Raw genomic sequence first — 21550 nt, 5'->3', positions numbered from 1 at the left:
ACAACAACAAAGGTCACAGGACACCAACAGGACCTCCAGGAAATGGAAGAGAGGAGTCAAATCAGAAAGTAGAGAGAGGAGTAGGTGGAGGATCAGACACGGGCCCCTGGCCCCACCTTCCTACTCAGGACCTGAGATGTTTAATGTTTTGTCTTTTTTGTCGTCATTTTGCCTGTCTGATGTTGTGTTTTTTGTTTTTGCTTTGTAACTGAGATCTGTGACTTGTAAACTACAAATCTGTCACTTCATACAGAGTCAGAGGTCCCTGGGGACCCAAGGATTCAGCTGAAGTTAGTGACATTGACTGTGAATCTTTACATCTATGTGTACTTTTTGATCAAGTGACCAAAATTCCTGATACTGGTCCAATAGCAAAATCATATAGTTCCTAACACCACCAGTACATGCCAAACTTTGCAGAGACACCTGTTGGGCTCAGGGTGATGAGAGGAAACACAAACACCTTTTACTGTCGCTAATAAAATACACTCAAGCTAAGGAAACAGGATGGCTGGGAGAGGGGGTGTGGCCTAAGACTTCTACACCTGCTTGCTCCAGAGGTGTGTGCGCGTGTTTTCGTGCGTGTGTGATGTGCCTCACCTCCTCCATTCTTGTAGCACAGGTAGGGGAACCGCCACACGTTCCCGAGTCCTACAGCAAAGCCGACGCAGGACATGATGAAGTCCATCTGCCGCGTCCATGTTTCCCGCTCCTGGTATCCTGGCCCCGCCCCGGTGGCCACTCCCCCTTTCTTATCGGCACCGGGGCAAACACCTGACCCCGCGACCACTGCCGTCAGCGGGACGAGACTCCCGTTAGCGGACGCGGCGGGGTAACCAGCACCACCGTTGGACAGGAGGAGAGGGTTCTTCTTGGTGTCCTCCAGGTGGACCAGGGAGCAGGAGGAGGTTGGCATGGTCTCCTTCTCCATCACAACTTCCACAACCAGTCAGCAAGGCGTCTAAAATTTCAGCCTGTCTGTCTTGGATTTTGTTTAATTCGTTTCTCTGATCTACTCTTTGCTCCCACAAAAACCAGTCAGTCAGCAGTTAAAAACCGGTCAGAAAAAAATCGACTCTGGTTCCAAAAATGTATTTCAGCTGCCTCTTAAATTCCTTCAGGTTTTGTCCTGTTTGAATTCTTCTTCCCTTAAAATTTTTTAACTTTTTTTAATTTCCCTAAAACCAGTCAGTATGGGTTTCTGCCCCCGATGCCAAGGAACCAGTCAGATACCAGATAAAAATCAGTGAGAGCAGTAAGAAGCTGGTTGCGTTAATTACAGTAGTAATTTCAGTGTCTTCAATTTCTCAAGTTTTGTTTTTACAGTATCTGCTTTCTTTTTTAGACCCAAAACCAACAACTAGTTAGATGCCAGTTACAAACCAGTAACAATCCTGTTCGGAGAAGCGATCACTGGTTTTAGCAGCTTCAGTTCACTGGAGATCTTTTGTCTCCGTTTTTAATTTCGCAGGTTTTATCCGTTTAAACACCTCGTTCTCTTGTCGTCCACCTCCCGACCCAGTCCCGCAGCCAGCTGAACCGATGGTTCCGGCAGTCCGCAGGTCCAGCTCTGTCCGGTGCCGTTAGGGTCTTTGCTGCTCCCCCTTTCTTCTTTTTGTTCAGTGATAATAATAATAGGTTAGATTATTATCACTGTCAGCGGACGGGTTCTGATTTATCCGGAGTGTGTAGTTTGAGTCCTGCATCCAGTTTTATCCAGACGAATTGATTCAGATTAAAGATTCGCATTAAAGAGGACACAAATGTAAAATGTCTAATAATATTTGGGAGATATTTTGAGTCAAAATTAGAGATGAAAATAAAAATAAAGGGGATTTCACCGACACTCGGACTGCGACCTTCAAAAACAATCCACGAAACACTTGAATGTGAGTCTGAAGAATCGCATGGAAACAGAGTCAAGGAGGAGACGGTGGCCTGCGGGAAGACGGAGAAGACTAAAGCGGAATGTGTCCCCTCAGAGAAGACAGCGAGCGGCGGACGGCTTCAGTCCTGGCGGCGGGCGGCGGGAGGGCTATGCAGTCTGTGGAGGACTCGCTGCTGCTCCATCTGCGGAGGAGGAGAAGGAAGGAGAGGAGGATTTAGCCTGTCCCAGTCTCAGCTGTCAAATGTCCCGTTAGAGGCGCTCCGAGGGTTTTAAAGTCCGTCTGTCACTCCCTCCGCACGGCTTTAAAAGGAGAGGCGCTCGATACTTTGACGTCACTGCGACGTTACGCCCCCACCCCCCACCCCACACACACACACACACACACACACACACACACACACACACACGTGTAGAAACATTAGGGACTGAGCAGAACGTCATTTAAACAGAGCATTTAATCGCTTATATGCTGTACATAAACATAACATAAACAGAACCCCTTGCCTTAGTCAGAACCCCACTGACACAAGCCAGAACAGGTCACTTCCTCCAATTTCAAAATAAGGCACTTCCTTTTAACACTGTCCATAAGACAAACTGAGTGGACGGTACATCTGGTCAGGCCAGACCACCTGTCACAGCCACTGAGGGGTTCTGTGATAACTGTGTGACACACTGTCCTGCGTTTCATAAAGACTGGACCTACATTTCCTTAATGTGACCCAACATTAAGGCCTAAAGGTCAACATGCACCTGAGACATTCAACTGAACACTGGTTCAGGTGGAAACACTTGGCTTCCTGTTGTCGTTTTTTTTGCAGAGGGCTCACCCTGAAGCAGAAAGTCAGTGAACAGAGATGTGTCAGAACGTTATGGCCTGAGTTTAGATGCAAAAACAGGAACTTGATGTTAAATGACCAGAGAAGCGTTTTGGTTTGAGTAAACATAGGGAGAACAGGAGACTCTCACATGTTCCGTGTTTTTTCAGTGGTTGGATGGAAACCGTGGACGTAGAAATAACTCAGCAGTGAGCTCAGAGTTCAGGCTGCAGGATTAAAGTCGCACCTCAGTCTGTGAAGACAAGAGCACACACTGTCAGGGGCCTGACTAATGGACAGGAAGGCTCTGATAAAAACATCAGAAATGCTGTAGGACTGTGCCTAACACCTGGGAAGTACTGGTGCAGTCCCTTAACACCCAGCTTTGTGTGGTAGACCCTAATATCTGATATACTGTATGAGAGTCCTGTCTGCTCTACTGAAGTTAGGGTCCCAACTAACACCTGGAAAAATGGCAAATCTACTAGAAGTCTCATATCTGGAGGGCTTTAACTAACATCTGGCAGAAACTACAAGATGAGACAAACCCCTGGTCAGTCCTTACTATTACCTGGAAATGAACCTGAGCTTTGACTTTCAAAGAAAAGACCTAGAGGTTTGCAGCTAACACCTGACAGAGAGATCTTGGTTATTTGCTTTTGTATGAGAGGTCTAGACTAATACCTGGCAGGAATTCAATGAGTCCCAAACTTTCAGCTCTTCTCCGTATGCTTTTCTGGCAGTTTCAGGAACTTTTTCAACCAAAGTCTGGAAGCAGCTCAGTCCGTTCTGTAACAAAAAGGACATTTGAGATGCCGCAATTAGACTTTTCTCAATTCCTAGGTTTTAATCCCATATTCGATCTGTTTTTGGTCTACCTGCACGTTGTGCTCCTGTTTCTTTTTCAGTGAAAACCAGTGACTGGCGCCTCCTGCTGGCTCCACAGCCAAACTACAACCTGTTTTTAAAACCACAAACTTGACACAACAGACTGAAGAAACAAGTCCACGTTTGTGCTTCATTAGAACAATATGAGAACTTCACAAGTCAACATGATAAATCAGTTGTGTGAAATGAACCGAATCTCAGTGTTTTAGTCACAAAGCAGTTTATTTCACAGTGATGATTTTCTTCACAAAGGCAGGTCAACAGCGTGTTTCACTTTCATGAAGTGAAATTACAGTCAGTCTGAAAGTGCTCTTGGGGCTTTAAGGCACCGAGGTGAGAAACAAAAAATATCACAACATCAAATGGACTTCAAAAAGAAAATCATATTTCCGACCACAAATGTATAACACACTGTAAACTTTCACAATAAAATCTTCAAGGTCACTTCAGGTTAATGTTTCCTTTTAAATTAACTTTAGTTTTCACAAACATGAATAATGCTGCACTTTAGTGTTAACAGACTGAACGTTCCCTTGCTCAGTGTCACACATCTTTTATCATACATATGTTTTACTCTGAAATGTAAAAAAGGATTATAAAAATAAAAGCTAAAAATCAACACTGAAGTCAAACTTTTTAACATTTTGACATTTGAAAAGTATTATTTTATTTTAAAATTTTGTACCATCATTTGATTTTTAAGTCACAGTTTTCTCTTATTTGATTATTTTTACTTAGTGTTTTTTGTTACAAATTAATAAAAGTAACCTCTTATTTTGAAACTACAGCTGCTCTACTTTCTAAACTAACGAAAAGTAAAAAATAAAAGCAACAAGACAGAGGTGAAATCTGAGGTCATTTTTACTATGAATACTTTGAAATTATTTTGGACTTTAAATTCTGATACCTCTAAATGAGGTTTTGATTGAAACATTTATTTTGAAATAAAATTCCATTTTCAGATTTTGATTTAGTAAAGGAATCAGTTTTTGTCCTAACATGTAGGGTGACCTGTGGTAACAGAATAAAAATTGATCATGCGCAGCACAGTACTATAACAGGACTATAAAAATATTGCAGTGCGGTGGTAGGACCAGCAGGACATCGTCGTCATGACTGTTTGAACAATCTCTAAAAACTATTAATTTTCCTGAAAAATGTGGACCTCAGCAAGGTAGGACATAGGACGTAGGATATAGGATACAGGATATGGGACACAGGACGTAGAATATAGGATACAGGATATGGGACACAGGACGTAGAATATAGGATACAGGATATGGGACACAGGACATAGGATACAGGATGTAGGATATAAGATAGAGGATATGGGACATAGGACATAGGATACAGGATGTAGGACATAGAATGTAGGATATAAGATATACGATACAGGATGTAGGCAGCCATCAGATCCACTTGTCCTCTTAGGAGCCTTTCTCTTTACCTGCACACCTGGAGAACAGATACAGGAAGAAGAGAATAGGTTGTAAACAAAGAGAGCAGGTCAGACTGCCTGAAATCACACAGCAGCTGGATCCACATCAAACTGTTATGACAGCAGATGATGTGTCTGCTCCTCACTACATTTCCCATGAGCCTTTGCCTTCAGATGCTGATAGGGGCAGCAGACATAAAGTACAGCTCATCCTGATGGGATTGCGAATGTCTGAATCACATGTCATCACAGCAGCTGCTCAGATGTTTCTGTCTGGACTGAACTAGATGGAGTGATGTCGTGGTTAAACGCTGGGCTCTGATTGGCTGAGACCTGCTGTGACTAGGTGGTCAGTCAGATCAAACAGCTCTGGCTCAGAAAGCAAAACATCAAGGCTCCAATGTCGAGCCAGAGTCTCAGAGAAAGAACTCATATAATTGGCTGACTACTCATCATGTGATCAGGCTCCCAGCATGCACTGTGGCAGCAGATTCATGCTGCAGGTTGTTTCCACAGTCTGATCCATGTTGAACATGATGTGAGCAGCAGGCATGAAGCAGCAGACAAGCAGAAACAGACAGATCCTGAGACCATAGAGTCATGGGCCCCGGATCCTACACCAGAGCCAAACCCCCAGGACTCGCTTAGTGTCTGCGTTGTGCTGTTTTGCGTATTTGTGGCCATTTTGCATCTGTTTGTACTTGTTTTGTGTCTCTTTTTCAGCTTTTTGTGTAGTTATTTTGTATTGTGTCTTTCTAGTTGATTTTCTGTTTGTCGATTTGGCTTTTTTGTTGAGGTGTTTTGCATCTTATGTAATGTTTTCTCACATTAACAGTCCTGTGAGTTTCAGAGCCAGGAAAAATAACTAAGAAAGTTGAAACCTATAACACACACAAACACACAAACATTTTTAGTTTTCATTTCTTTAACATTTTACAGTTTACTCTTAAAATATATAGCAAGATTTTATGAATTTTTCTTGAAAATGACTTTTTAATAAAATATTTAAACTTTATTCTCTGAATGTCCTTGTTTTTTCCCCTTAATGTTCAGTGTGCTGTGGAAACTGACTTAAGTGAATCAGAGTTGCTGCAGTTTACTATACCTCTACTACAAATTAAGACAAACTCCAGAGTTTCTGCATCCATGTCCGTGTTTATATAAAACTTTACCAAAAGAAGTATGTACAAATTCAGAGGCATCGTACAAATCAGCAACAAAACAAGAGATCGGAGACGAAAACTGCCCGACCCACACAGGAAGAGGAAGTTTACAATCCTGTGAGATTCTGAAGGATCCAGTGAGAAAAAAGTCCAGTTTGACCCAATCAGACCGAAAACCACCAAAGGATTTCAGTGAGAGGTCTGCAATGAATCTCACAGGATCAGTGGAACCTGCCAGCAGGTGGCGCTGCAGACTCTCAGCTAAAGTTCCTACATTCTCAGAAACGGGTCAATTCCCAAAAAAAAAAAAAAAAAAAAAAGAATTTGTACAGTTTGGTTCAAATTCTACAGCTGAAACTGTACTTGCTGCCTAATTTTTTTCATTTAACCCCGTTTTCCTACAACATTAAAACATGAAGCCCGTAATGCTCAGTGCAACCTTTCAAATCAAAAAAGGAAAACCAAACGTCTGTGTTCAGTCATCTGTGGATCCTCTGAGGTCTCCAGTTTCTTTTATTCTCAATATTTGATTCAGATTTTCGACACAAAACACAAAATCTACAAACTGTGATTGACCCCAAAGAGAAGCCACAAGAGGATAAAGTTCAAATGAACTTTTGATCCTATTATCATTCACTTGGATTCATCAGATAAACATTCGATAATGATAAAATGATTTAAGAATATTTTTCAGATATTACCACATTATGTCAAAATAACGAGATATGTCTCCAGATATTCATCCTGTTTATCTCAAGATAAAAAGATTCAGTGGTCACATTACATTCATGTTATTGTCTTGGCAGAAAACAAACTGTTGGCTTTCCTGACATTTCTCTTAATTCTGAGAAAAAAAAATTGGAATCTGTTTTCTGAAATCCTGGGAAAACCTTTTGTGTTTGGGAAGAAAATCCACTGAATAATGTTTGAATAGGTTGTTTTTGTGGGAAAACAAAAAGGCGGTTGTCAGGATTTAAAAACATGACAGCAGTTCATTATCATGAGGAGTAATTAACTCATCTCCAAAAATGATTTATTGTCTCGACTGATTTGCTGTGTGTCCTTGAGAAAACAGCTAATTATCCTAATTCATTTTATCTTGAGATAAGAGATAAATGATTGCACATGGAGTCACTGGATGTCTCAGGAAAACACTGAGATAACAGGAGATTTTTTTTTATTATTTCTTTTTTTCATCTTGAGAAAATGACTTTGTTGTTTCCCCAATATAAGAAGATAATTAACTGCAAAACCAATACCGGGAGCTGATAAATACAAAAAGACGACCCACCGTGACACACAAATTTCAGGTTTTGTTGCAGCTGTTGAATCTTGAATCTCATCATCCACTCTGACTCCGAAAAACCAGAAAATAAAACATTTCAAACTGAACAAAAATCTGACGTTTTCTGTGGAGTTTCCAGCACCAAACACAACTAATAAATCAACCTTTCATTTGTACATTAAATAAAGTCTCTGATATATTAAAATATGTTTTAACGGACTTTTTTTTAAAATTTCTTTTTTTACATAAACCACAAATAACACGTAAAATAAGGTGGTTTCTTGTAGTTGTCCCTTCTCAGTTTAAATCATAAAATGCATCTGATTGTGATGCACCCCATGAATGTCTGATGTTTGAGTCCGGGTTGATCTGCAGCCCAAACATCATTTCTCCGTGTGGAGTCTCAAAACACGCGAGTGAAACTGTTTTTGAAAGTGTAGTTGTGCTGAGATGTCACTGGAGAATCTTCAGTAAAGGAAAAAACTAATGGGAATTAAACAATATAATTCCCTTCTTGCTGACCTTTCCGATAAATTTCAAACTATTTCCACTGACCAGTGGAAATCTTGCCCTGGATGGTGGGTTGGATGGAAACAGACCGGACTGTCCATCATACTGCACTGACCAGGAGACAAAGTGAAGCAAAAAGAAAACCTTCCCTCCAAAGCCAAACAACAACGGAAACGCCAAGAAGCAGCTCGATCGACAAACAGGACGCAGGACTTCCCCTCCTTCCACCTGGACTCTGACCCGCCTGTCGAAACATTCAGGACGCCCCCACTACTGGACCGCTTGGTCACAACAGTAACTACCGTGACTCGGTAACGAACAACGTGCGGTGAGATGACACTGGAGCACAGAAGTCCAGCTCTGGCTCTGAACGGGCCGGCTCCAGATGTTCTGTGTGAGCTCTGCTGACAGGATGGCTTCCACACAGATGAGAAGAAAAGGCACCAAACACAAACAGCCCATCTGCAGAGCAACACCGCCACGTTTGACCTGCGAGACGTTTTCAACACAGTTCAGAAACAGCTTTATTCCCATGGAGCGAATCATTGATTCATCTTCTGATTATTTTTATCACCTCACTCATTGTTTGGTTAAGAGCATTGTAGTTCCCAGAGTCCAGCAGAGGTCAAAGTCTTTATTCAATGTAATCCATATGGATACAATCAACAAATACCACCATGGGGGGGGGGGGGGGGGGGGGGGGGGGGGGGGGGGGGGGGGGGGGGGGGGGGGGGGGGGGGGGGGGGGGGGGGGGGGCACACCAGAGTAAAAGTAGCATCCTGCAGATAATACGGATCTGGGTCAACTGGGTCAACTTTTCCACAGCACAAACTGATGTCATTCAACAAGACACTTCTTTGGCCAGTCACGTTCATCCAACACACGCCCTGGTGGAAAGGCACCAGATGTGCATCACCAGGCCACACTGAGCCACTGCACCACAGGTCAGATCTCACTGTTGGAATCACAAACCTGCTGGTTTTCAGGGCTCAAATGAAGCTTAGCTTTCACACCGACCGTACAACAGGGCACACCCAGCCCAGCAAGTCAAATGGTGAAGGCTCACTGCTTCTTCAAGGCCCTAAAGTTAGACAGTCACAGGATACGGAGCACTCGCCGCTCTTCCTCATGGTCAGAACCACTACTCGTTTTTCTCATGCAGACCTTTTAACCTCAGTGCTCTGATGAAGCAGCAGTGTGTTGTCCTGTCTTCGCCTGCTGGGAGTTTCTGAAACAGCAGTTTGAAGACGATGGCTGTGTAAAGTCACAACTTACTGAAACTGAAACTTACTGACAAAATTAATTTCCTCTGTGCTCCCTCAGTGTTCTGGTTTCACTGGTAATGTTGTCTAAACATCGAAGCTGAAAATAATCAGAGCCTGTCTGCTGCGCCTCCTCCAGCACTAACAGTAATCCCTAATCGATAATCAATAATATAGTCAATAATCCACTGTAAGGCCATGTCTCTGTTCGTTAGTAAAGTGAAGAGTTTTAAGGCAGAGAGGGCAACCATCAGGCTGGTGGTCAGGGTTTCAGAGACGCTGCTGCACCTTCCTCCTTCCTTCCTCCTTCCTCCTTCCTTCCTCCTTCCTCCTTCCTTCCTTCCTTCCTTCCTTCCTTCCTTCCTCCTCCTCCTCCTCCTCCTCCTCCTCCTCCTCCTCCTCCTCCTCCTCCTCCTCCTCCTCCTCCTCCTCCTCCTCCTCCTCCTCCTCCTCCTGTGCTTTGGGCAGCTAGGTGGTGATGATGACAGGGGCAGGAGACGTGATGCCACCCTGAGCTCTGAGGAGGATGAGGAGAGGACACTGGAGAAGTTAGTGAGTAGAAGGAAACCAAAATGTTAAAACCAGTTAGAAGTGTAGCTCTCCTTCCTCGACTCCTCTTGAAGGGAGGAGCTAGGTCAGAGTTAGAGCGGGGAGGCAACAAAGCTGGAAAGTGAGGAGTCCATCTCTGCTCTCCTCAGTCCTGTGGAGGAGGTCGACTCCTCTGCTCTTACTCAGAGAGGAGCACAGAGATGAGGAGACTGCGGCGGAGCCAACAACGGAGCTGGAAAGTTTTTAAAAGTTAAGGAAAATAAAGCTTCTCCTCTTTGTCTTCAGAAGTTAGACTCAGAGCTCAGCAGGAGGTCAGGGAGACGGAGGAAACCGGGAGTTGGGGAGGGAGTATCGAGCAGGTCTGTAAAGGGTGAGTAGGTCAACAAGTCTGGGGAGGTCAGCAGGAGAAAGTTTGATGAGGGTATCAGGATGAGCTGAGCAGGTAGGGAGGAGGAGGAGATCGAATCAGGACAGGGAGACCTTTGCAGACAGGAGCTGAGAGTGAGCGAGCAGCAGCAGAAACAGTGTGACCTCTGACCCCACCAATAGCAAACAGGAAGTGAGCACCAGGAGACACCAGAGAGAGAGAGAGAGAGAAAAAGAGAGAATCACTTCACCAGCACTGACTTTGGGAGAAATGGCTCCATGTCGGCGTCTCCATCTTTCCTCGGCAAAGTTGCAGATGCCGAGGAAGAGCTCAGGGATGAGGAGCTGCCACCGGGCGCTTTGGGGAGGCTGTACATATAGACGGCACCGATGACAAGTCCAGCCCCCACCGTGAAGAGCAGGTCCACGTGGAAACCAAACAGGTAGATGGATGTCACTGTGGAGACGATGATGGAGAAGGAGGTGGCGAAGCCCTTCAGGATGTTGTCGGCGTACTTCACAACCACAGCCACCAGCAGCCCGCCAAACGCCTGGTTGAAAATGACACACCACACCATGTTGGTGTAGCCGTAAAAGAAGCCCTGATCTGCGATGGCGGCGCCGTCATTCCACCACATTCCCAGCAGGCCGAGCACTATGCCGAAGATCCCCAGCTGCACATTCCTCACCCAGACGGAGGCGGCACTCCCCTTCAGGATCTTCTCAAAGTAAACACCGGCGAATCCTGATGACAGGCAGCTGATCACCACCGCAACCACACCAACTACGTAATTCTGACCGGAGCTGGTCGACGACGTCTCCTTGTTCCCCTCCTGCTGCACCTGCAGAGCAAACAGCCAATCAGTAAAAGACATGGCTACAGCTGTATGGTTACCATGGTTACAGCCGTCTGCAGGTTATGGGGAGTACCTGTACGATGGCGACTCCAGCGAAGAGCAGCAGCAGAGAAATCCACTGAACTTTGGACAGAGACTTCCTCAACATCAACACACTGAACAGAGCTGTGGTGAGGATCTTCAGCTGGTAGGTCACCTGAGGACAAAGACCTCCAGTCAGGTATCAGTTTAGTAGGAACCCCTGTGTCGGACCCAGTCAATTTATTAGGAACCACTGCGCCCGACCCAGTCAGTTCATTAAGAACCTGTGTCCGACCCAGTCAGCCTAATCCCACAGTCCTGCAGGAAACCCTGCTCATGAAGGTGATAATCTTCAGTTTGTGTTCAGAATGTTTCACAGCTGCTGATTGTGATTTTGGAGGCTGCAGTTTTAACTGTGTTATACTGAGAGTGTTTGTGTTATTTCTCCACGCTAAGGATAAATAACAGAACAGAAGCTCTCAGAAACAGATTTCCTGCAGTGTGAAATATCTGTCATGACATCATTCGTATATAATTTTGGAAATAAGTCAGTTACTTACTAACATACTTATTTAAAAAGTAAAAGTATCTTATTTTTGGAGCCATTTGTCATATTTACACTATTAAGACATTATTCTGACAGTAAATAACAAAACCTTTAAAAAAAAATAAAAAGCTCTGAAAAACAATCTGACCTGGAATGTGGCGGCCGGCAGGTTTGAGATGGCGACGTACTGCAGGTTGTTCTGTAGAGTGTAGATGAGCGAAGGAACGGCCAGTTTCAGAGTGTCTTTGTACTGAAACACGATGGAGTCGAGCAGTAGGAGCACCATCTCCTTCACACTGACTGCACACACACACACGCACGCGCCCACACAAAAAGATTATAACTAGGGATGGGCAATGATTTTTGAATGTTCAAATAAATCTATGGTGCTAGAAAATAAACAAAGGTGGTACATGGTCCCTCATTTTACCTCTGCGTGCTGGATGAGCAGGAGGTGCTGTTCTATGAGTAACTTCTGCACAATGGATACTTTTACTTTGATACTTTTTGCTGATAATACTTAGACAACTTTACTTAAGAAGGATTTGATGATTTTTCACTGCTACTGTTACTGCAGTAAAGGACCTGAGTGCATATTAGCAGTTTCTTTGAAAATTAACTTCAACATCCAATTATCCAAAAATCTCCCCCATCACATGTTCGTGTCCTGCCCATCACTTTGAAATATTTACCCTTGAATCCTCAGAAATTAAGTTTGAAATACTACAATAGCCATGGGCCTCAGCTGCTGTTGCTATAGAGATGACCCCAGAGATTCAACTACTTTATGTTTTCTCAGATGATTTTTAACTTCAGTAGGCTAGCTGTTTGTTAGTGAAATGCACCCTGGGAGTTGTAGTTTTCTCATTGCCCCCAGTTGTTGCATGACCCTGTGACTCTCGCATCTCATGTACTCACATCTCTTCTGCAGCAGGATGATGAAAAGACATGTCAGGACCTTCAGGACCTCCGCCATGACGACTGCTGATGTTGTGAAGAAGCGGTCGCCTGGCAACGTGCGGACATAGCGGATGCTGAGAATAAGCGAGGCATTCTGAACCACGAGCACAGCCAGACTGATGTACTTCAGCTTCCTGTTGCCTGCAGGAAAACACCAAACATGTATATTAACGGATAATTATAAGTGTTCATCCCTTTTTAACATGACAGAGTCCATGTACCCAAACCAGCCCCATGATCAACCAGTTCCCCAGGAACTTTACAGGTCTCACAGACATCTGGCCACTGGAACAGATCATATTGGAATGGAAAAAACTACATTTACTCAGGTATTTTACTTTCTGTAAGTATCATCTTTTCATGCTAGTTTATACTTTGCAGCTTTTTTAAAATCTATGGGAACACTGTCCTTTCTTCTTATGCCACTTTTACATATTGTATATTATTAATATTAATAATATTGATAAAAACATGTCAGTGCCCTATTTAAGCATGTTTGTAATTTTATATATTTCAACTTATATATTATCTATTTTCTATTTGAATGCATTTTGTTCTGTGTAGTTTCTCTGGTTTTCTTTCACTTTTTTACGTAGAGCAATTCGAATCCAGCTTAAACACCATTCAGCAGCCATCACGGGACTTTCTTCCTGCATGCAGGTTTCACTTGACTTCATTTTGTGAACACAGCACTCTATTGTTCAGAGGACCCTGCAGCACTGACACCTGGAATGTGGACAAACCTGAGCAAACAATTACAACAAAGGAACCCGGAACCAGGAAGGTGTGTGTTCCCTGGATACAGGTGCAGCCAGACTGTTAATCAGGGTGTGGGTGTTCTTGCAGAACTCTTTACGAAGCAGTCTATACTGCTGTAGCAAGGACCTGGTCCCCAATTCTAACACCTTCAAAGGACTGTTTGAAGAGTCAGATCTGGATTTGGGGGCCAAGTAAGGGCCATACTCAGGTCAGGATTAGGGGCTGTGGTATTGATTATGTCAGCGAGGGTCCCCACAAATACAGCTGTACCAACATGTGTGTGCGGAGCAGAGAGCAGCTGCCCTCCCTGACACACCTGACTGATTCACCTGTGTTAGCATTAGCTACCATTAAAGCAAAGGTATTAGCTACCAGTGGCGGGTCAGTTGGTTGCACGACAACTAGTTAAACTAGTTAACAGTGAAGTTAGCTGCTGTGAGTTAGCATAGCCTTACATGTCGGGTTGCAGCTCTGTTAGCATGCTAATTGTTCATCTTCCGTAACGTTAAATTAAAATCACGGTACGGGCTTCACTAATTAAATCCGCGAAAGTGAGTCTAACACTGGACTTCCGTTACTGACCGCCCTCGTTAACTTTCAGGTGAACTTTATGACCAACAGCCCTGATTGGGTCGTCTAAGTGTAGCTGTGTTAGCTGCTAGTTAGCCACAAACGTTGTTGTTGTATTTTTACAGCAAGACCACCAAAACACGTTAAAATTAAATTTAACTTGTCTTCCCACCCACCCGGTAGCGCCCAGTGCTGGAGCCCAGTCCTCCCTGTGAAGTTCTGGCTCCCAGCTCCGACTAGCTTACCTTCACTCTGCCCCCGGCTCCCTGCCTTCTCTTCGGCCGCCGGGCTGTGGTTCCCCCCGGCCATGCTGCACTTCGGCCCGCCGCCTCTTCGTCTAACGCCCCGCTAGCCTCCCAGCTAGCCCCGGCTCTGTCGGACCCGGAGCACCGACCTCCGGTTAGTTGTTCTGGTTAATGTGTGAGGCCGCGGGTCGGTCAGAGCGACGTTAAACTGGGCTGAGGAGAGAGGAGCCTGTAAAGGAAGGACCGGGACCCGCGGGACCGGAGTAGCTGAGGTGTCCAGGAAGTACTGAGATAGGTAATAACTGACAGGAGGTGTCACTCTGACGGAGATGGCAAACACAACAACAAACAGTGGTAAAAATGACTTATCTGAAAGTAGAAATACTGTGTTAAAAAGCTAAAATTCAAAATTTAGCTTTGCAAAAAAAAAAAAACTTCAACACTGAAGTAAACAATCCTAATTGCAGAATGGCACCTTTCAGAATGAAATATCTAATTATAATTAAGTAAATCAATGTGGTGAAGGTGGAGCTAATATTAATGACCCCAATGATCAGTAGCTTTATTTGAATATATCATGCTTTGTTTGTTGACAATATCTTGTATTGAACGTGAATCTGAAAAATGAAAAAGTATAAAGTACAGAAATGGAAACAGCCTGTCAGCCAGTCAGAAGTGTACTTAAGTCAGTACTTCAATAAATGTGCTTTATTGGTGTAATCACTATAAAATACCATGTTCACATATTTAAATGTACAAATTCAAAACCTTTATTTGCTTTATTCATTAATGAAAGTAAATTGTATGCAGACATGCTTCACTCACAGCTGTTAAAACCATTTTTTATTAAATACGTCATTTAATTAGCCCACCAATCAATCAAAAACTCCTACATAACAGAAATAAACTTAATTGTACTCTGTGATTATGACTTCTGAATAAACAGTCAGAGTGAGACCTCTGGTCCTGTATTCTCCTTCAGGTTGAATAGGGAGGAGTCCTGTTGGATGCTGGGTAAACACCTGTCACCTGTGAGAAACGTGGAGGGTGTTTCAGAGAAACAGAGATTTTGATATTTTGCAGGTTTTCAGTGTGTTGAAGAGCTTTTATTTTGAAATTATTGTCAATCATTTTACATTGATGTGGGGAAATATTTTCATTAATGTGAAAGTTTGTTCTTCACCTTAGAAACAGCAGTTTGACCAAATATTCAAAACTCAACATCCTCTGATTAAGACTTTCCAGAGCTTTTGAGGCTCAGGCTGTGAGACGTTTGTGTCTATACAGAAGGAAACACGTGTGTGTGTGTGTGTGTGTGGAGCAACGACTGTAGTCTCATATACTCCGTCAGTGGTGTGGAGCCTCTTTGTGAGTTTTCATTGACCAAATAAGGAAATAAGAATAAAAACATCCACTGTTCTCGAATCTGGTTTTGTTAATGAAGGAGTAAAGTTTTTAGTATCTTGAACTCGAAATTATAGTTTTCAATGTTTTTGATGAGGTTGCTTCATCATTCACACAGAAAAAGTCAGGACACCATGTGATCAAGTGACAAACTTTTATTCAAAAGTCGGACCTTTTTTTTCTTCTTTGGATCCATAGATTCTTATTTAATGTAAATAAACTGAAACAAGTGACTGTGAGCCACTTCCATCCTTAAACCACAAAGAAAATACACAAGTATTTACAGTGACATCACATCCCAACAGGACCTGGATCACCACGAACCACAGTAGAACCTGGAACGTCCCCACAACCGACCGTGCCGAAGGAAACTTACACTTAAAAGTCAAAGTGAAAACGGACAAAAAGAAAAATAAATATTTGTCTTCTAACATTAAATTAAGATTCTGACTTTAATGTCAAACTAAATATTGACAAGCTGAAAACTGACCTGGGATCAGACTGTAATGTGTTTCAGCTATGTAGTTAAACATCATTTTACATGTCACTTAATTTCTAGAGAACTTCCTGTAAACTTTCAAAGTAAATTACTGGAGTGTAACTGGTGATTCCTAGAATGATTCCGCGTCTGATGTGGACATGAGGAAAATGAAGAAAGCATCCAATCCAAAACTCTATACTTCATGTGTATTAATGAGTATCGCAGAAATCAGCTGCACCTCTTGAAGGACACTTGCATTAACTCTTTCACCTGCTGAAATAATCAAAACTACTGTCAGTAATTTTGTTATTTGTCAAACACACGACTGATCCTCCCAGTCCAGGTTCCCATCATCAGGACTTTGAGCCAGAGTTTGTCACCATCTTCTGACATGCAACAAAGCGAATAACTCGGAGTTAATCAAGTGACCACAGGTGTCGTTCGCCTGATAAAAACCTCACAGGCTGAAACGCTGCGGTGTGCCTGTCTGGGAGTGTATTGCCTGACAGACCACCTGAGATTCTACAGGTGATCAACTGTCTGCTCCCCTGCACTCTCCAAGCACACAAACCACATGACGCTTTCTCCATTTTCCTAACATGCCACCAAACAACAACGGTGGAACAACGACATTGATGGAGCCAGAACTGGACTGACAAAGTGCAAAGAACCGCACCCAGTTCTCTTAAAAACAGACCTGTTGTTAATAAATATTCTGCTCAATAAATACACAAACAGGAAGTCAGTGTGGCCACATCAAACGTGGCTAAGCTTACAGACTCACTGTCTTTGACTTCGCCTGTATAGACTTGGGCTTTTCAGACCTGAGACAAAGCAGGACGGAGAAAAAGTCCCTGTACATTCACTGAGAACTTCAGTCCAGTGAGATTGTGTCGCTGCCCTGCTTGAGCACAGTGACACTCTGTCTTCAGGTTAAAGGGACTGGCTGGGTAAAGAGCTGTGCTCCTCCTGCAGGTCTCCTCCCTCCTCCTCCCCTCCCTCCATCCAGGGATGAGACAGGATATCCTCAAGTGTCGGCCGCTCCCCCGGACGGTATGAGAGACACCAGCGAATTAGAGACTGGCATTCTGGGGAGATGAGAGCCAAGGGGATATCAGAACATGGTTCTAATTTAAACCAATCAGGCTTCACAGGAAAAGAGGTAGATGGAGCATGGACTCACCTTTAGAGACCCGCCGGGTAAAAATGGGTGTGGCCCTGACAATTTCCTGGTCACGCTCGAATGGGATGTCACCACAGACCATATCGAAGAGCAGGACCCCCAGGGACCAGACGGTGAGAGGCACAGCTTCATAGGACTGAAACTGAATCCACTCAGGAGGACTGTAGACCCGAGTACCTGAGGACGGAGGAGACAAGGAGACAGGCTAGAATCAAATCAAGTCTGTGGCCAAACTAACTGCTCTTCACTATCAATTCATTGGCTCATTTTACCGATGGTGTCAGAAAAATAAGTGTGATCCTAAAGTAATGTCTTCAAATGTTTGATGTAATCGACAGTGTTTACTGTGATAACAAAAAGCTGGAAACTTAACTTTCAGCTTTTTTACCTAAAATCTCTAAAACAATTTAATTGAGTCGCAGCAATTTGTACATAATTAACTTAGAGAACATTCTGCAAAGTGAACAAGATTTAAGGTGTAACTGGCTCTGCACCTCCATACCTTCAAACTCGTTGTACGGTGTGTCTTTGAGTGGTGCTCCAGAGCCAAAGTCGATGATCTTGACTTCCAGTGTCCTCATGTCGACCACGATGTTCTCGTCTTTGATGTCTCTGTGCACAACACCGTGAGCATGCACAAACTGCAGCGCTTCCACGATCTGACGGAAAAACCTGAGGGAACCAAAAGGAACAGAGCTTTAACTCACTAGACACAGTATAGTCCAGTAGATCAGAGTCCATTAAAATAGAGGTCAGCAGAACAGAGCCCAGCAGAACAGAGTTCAATAAAAAAAAATAAAGCAGAGTCCAGTAGAAAAGAGCAGGTTCCAGTTCAACAGAAGAAAGTAGAGTCCGGCAGAACAGAATAAAGTAGAATCCAGCAGAAGAGAATCCAGTAGAACAGAGTAGAACCTGAGTGCGAGTCCCTCGGGCAGTGCTCCTCTCTCAGTGATGAAGTCGAACAGATCTTGACATTGTGGCGGCCGCTCCAGCACCAGCAAGAAGCCCTGCCCCTCCATCTCAAACCAGTCCAGCATGCGGATGACGCCCCTGTGGCCCCCAACCTCCGACAGCTGCTGGAGCAGAGCAATTTCCATGGGAACAGGGTCGACCTCGTCTGGCTGAGGGGGACCAGAAAGGAAGGTTACACATCATGTGCACTGCAGCAAAACACTACTTAGTAATAGTAGTATTATTACTTCTATTACTCTTTATACTCCATTAAACCTTTTACTACTATTGGTTCTAATGTTTCAGATTTTCTGATTTATTGTCAGAAACTGGTCCAAAAGTCTTGTTTTGTCTGAGCGACAGGCCCAAACCCACAGGTTCCGTTTAAGGATTAACCCATTGTCAGTTCTTCAGGATCTGACTGTGGACTCTTTGCTTCAAAAAACACAGAAACGTATTTTGATTCATTTTCTGTTGATTGATTAAACATCTCACCCTGACTTCAAAAGTTATCTTTGGCTCCCTAAGGAACAAATATTGTGGAAAGAACAAAGTTGATGTTCTGACCACACAGATCTAATAAAAACAGTTTCATGTTACAACTCTTTGTTTCTTTGGTGCCTCTGGGAGTTTTTTGCCCATAATCAGTCTGCAGGTGTGTTCTAGGTGTTTTTGTGAGGGGGGATCCCCAGTTAAACCTGTGATGAATAAGCAAACAGCTTGTTACTGCGTGATGGGAAATCCCACATCACGGTTTAGTAACCAAACCGTGATGTCACAGATTTCCGTGGGAACCGGAGGACGGTCCCCACCCACGGCTGTAATTCACCTGCCTGTCCAGCAGAGGGCAGAGCTGACCTGAGGTCTGACGAACACACTGCTAATGCGCCTGATTATTATTATTATTCATCCACCTCTCGATGTGTGTTCCGCTGATGTGCTTTGGATGTTTGCTCGGGATAAAACAAACACCTGAAGACGCCTTGTTGGACGGACATTTTTTCTCTATAATCTTAAACTATGAAAAGTCACTCACCAGTCGGGACCACTGCTGAACTCTGTCACTGGAAATCTGTTTAACGGCGACCTGGACATACAACAGCAAACACAGGACAGAAAGTGTGGTTGAATTTCAGGGACAGCTGCCGCACAGAAAGACAGGAAATCTAGAACACATGTGAGCGTACTCCAACATGAACCATAAGAGGTGAAACCACACAGACGTGAGTTTGATGAAAGGTTAGAGGTCTGACCTGCAGTCCATCAGAGAGCCTGTGTCCTGAAAACACCGACCCGAAACCACCGCTGCCGAGCAGAGAACCACAGGAGTACTGATCGCAGAACGACTCCTTCCCTGAGAGACGGAAAACACAGAGAAAAGTCACATCAGACTGGGGAAAAAAAGGCTCAAACAAACAGCTGCAACACACCTGCAGTTTGTTTGTTTGTTTGTTGTGGTGCCCGTTGGCGCCCTGCTGAGAACTAAACTAAGCGATCAGCAACCGAAAGCAGTTTCAGCTAAAAGTTGGCCCATATTTAAAAAGCCTCTTTCGGTCCGTTTGACTGAGACCTGTTTACCTGTTGTGAAGACCTGATAGTGACCGGACCGTGGAGACGGACCCGTAAAAAATGTCACTTTTTGAATGAAATCTGGTTGGAGTCTGCCGACCAACGTAGTATGTCAGTAGTTAACTAACAGACCGGTTAACGCTAGTTGGTATGTCGGTGAAACTGCGATCACCGACCTGGTTTATCTGACATAAGAACAGTCGATCTATGTTTTCTTTTGTTCTTACCTTTTTTCCCCCGGACCTCCTTCTCCACATGAGGCTCCGCGGCTCTTTGGACCAGCATTTTCTCGAAGCTTTCAGTTAGTACGAGCTCATAAAATCCATCCCAGTTGTTTTCAAACACTTTCGGACTTAACCCGACGGATGCTGCCGTTTTTAAAATGCACTTCCTGCAAATAAAACCGCTCTAAAAGTTCCGTGATCCAGTTAAAGCAGGCACCTTCAGCCCAGACTGCATGAACTCTACCTTACGTTAATGTTTTGTTCTGAATTTATACTCCTCCTGTCTGACCCCGCCCATCCAGCCTTTGCTGTCCAATCAGCGATTAGACGTGTGCACAATGTTTTGAACGATCCCGCCAACCAGACCCAAGCAGCGGTTTCTCATGAATATTCAAATCCCGCGAGAGGAATTCGTGGAATTCAGAGCAACGAGAAAAGGAAATAGGAACTGCTTACGAGAAACACAAATAACACTGTTGTAGTTCTATCTTTGTGAGGACCCTCACAGACATAATGCGCCCTCAAACCTGTGGATGTCCCCTGGGACCGTGGCCCCCTGGGGGTTTCCGGCCCCAGGCCCCTTGACCACAGCATCTGCATGAAGTCAAACAAGTCAAATGATTATAAAAAAAAAAAAAAAAAAAAGAAATTGGTAAAGAAATTGCAAACAATGACCACAAAGAGATGCAAAATGAGACCAAAGTGAATCCACTCAGAAGGATTAAGCAAAATAACAAACATTAAGCAAAATCATTTGAAGTGAGTACAAAGAAAAGCAAATTACCCAAAAACAAACCAAACGGAAATACAAAACTAGTACAAAGAGATTCAAACTAGAAAACACTAGACATAGACATCTAAATATAAGAGTTTTTTTCTGTGGGTCTTGGTCCAACCTCCAGCCCCCGACCCTAACCATAAAGATGGTCCTAACTTAAACCCTCAAACAGCCTAAACAGACAGTGAGGACCAGACCTCCTATATATAGACATTTAAAATCATGGTTAACACTATGGTTCTTCCTGAAAAGCGCTGCCATTGAAGCTCTTTTGTTATACATTACTGCACAGACGGGCCCCTGGTCACAGTCATGTTAAAGGGCCCCACCCTCCTTCAGTTATCCAGCCACAGATAAACCTGCAGCCCAGAAGCTGTGAAAAGGTCTTCAATGGCCTGAACACAACATTTAGAAGTGGAGACAGAGACTGGACCCCCACAGAGCAGCCCCCCCACCTTTCAGCTAACATTTACAGGGTCACAAGACGGCCGCGTGGGGGAGCGACGACATGTGGCCCTTAATGTGTCTATCACACTACAGAAGTTAAATGCCTGGGATTCACCAGTCACAGAGGTGAAACTTCTTCAAGAGCGTCAAGCGGTTCCAGATCCACCTTCAGCACTTTGGATACTTTCCAAAAGCTTGTTTACAGGGGCTGAGAGTTCTGGTTTGCAAGGTGATCAAAGGACCTGAGAGGGATTCAAAAGCAGAACTACAAAAAAGCTCAAAATATGAAAAGACACGACACATTAAACGGATATCTGGAGGTCCAACGGCACACGGACGTAACTGCAACATGCAAGACGCAAAGAAATGCAAAACAACTAAAAAGAC

The 21550-nt window shown here is 43.9% G+C and overlaps 3 protein-coding genes across 5 annotated transcripts in view; all 3 read right to left on the bottom strand.

The window, feature by feature from the left end:
• The window catches only part of slc6a8 (solute carrier family 6 member 8), a 30589-nt gene extending 28418 nt beyond the window's left edge, over positions 1-2171 (bottom strand). Inside the window, exon 1 of the mRNA XM_026332408.2 lies at positions 601-2171. Coding sequence (XP_026188193.1) covers positions 601-931 — 331 coding nt within the window. The 5' untranslated portion in view covers positions 932-2171. The remainder of the gene's footprint in view (positions 1-600) is intronic.
• Positions 2172-3803: 1632 nt separating this feature from the next.
• On the bottom strand, positions 3804-14403 carry slc35a2 (solute carrier family 35 member 2). 3 transcript variants are annotated; one of them, XM_026332411.1, is made up of 6 exons: positions 14127-14403; positions 12511-12693; positions 11741-11892; positions 11098-11220; positions 10429-11009; positions 3804-5049 (listed from the first exon to the last, which is right to left on the bottom strand). In XM_026332411.1, the coding sequence occupies exons 1-6, from the start codon at positions 14188-14190 to the stop codon at positions 5022-5024; spliced, it is 1131 nt and encodes a 376-aa protein (XP_026188196.1). In that variant the 5' UTR covers positions 14191-14403; the 3' UTR covers positions 3804-5021. The 3 variants fall into 3 exon arrangements, with proteins under 3 accessions (XP_026188196.1, XP_026188194.1, XP_026188195.1); XM_026332409.2 differs by lacking the exon at positions 3804-5049 and adding an exon at positions 8716-9218; XM_026332410.1 differs by lacking the exon at positions 3804-5049 and adding an exon at positions 9679-9769.
• A 1267-nt stretch (positions 14404-15670) lies between these two features.
• On the bottom strand, positions 15671-20176 carry pim2 (Pim-2 proto-oncogene, serine/threonine kinase). Its single transcript, XM_026333308.1, has 7 exons — positions 19942-20176; positions 19399-19499; positions 19182-19232; positions 18107-18315; positions 17697-17866; positions 17195-17371; positions 15671-17099 (listed from the first exon to the last, which is right to left on the bottom strand). The coding sequence occupies exons 1-7, from the start codon at positions 19997-19999 to the stop codon at positions 16945-16947; spliced, it is 921 nt and encodes a 306-aa protein (XP_026189093.1). The 5' UTR covers positions 20000-20176; the 3' UTR covers positions 15671-16944.
• Between the last annotated feature and the right edge of the window lie 1374 nt (positions 20177-21550).

The sequence above is a fragment of the Mastacembelus armatus genome, chromosome 7, assembly GCF_900324485.2.
Source record: "Mastacembelus armatus chromosome 7, fMasArm1.2, whole genome shotgun sequence".
Lineage (NCBI taxonomy): Eukaryota > Metazoa > Chordata > Actinopteri > Synbranchiformes > Mastacembelidae > Mastacembelus > Mastacembelus armatus.
This window is presented reverse-complemented; position numbering and strand designations above follow the sequence as displayed.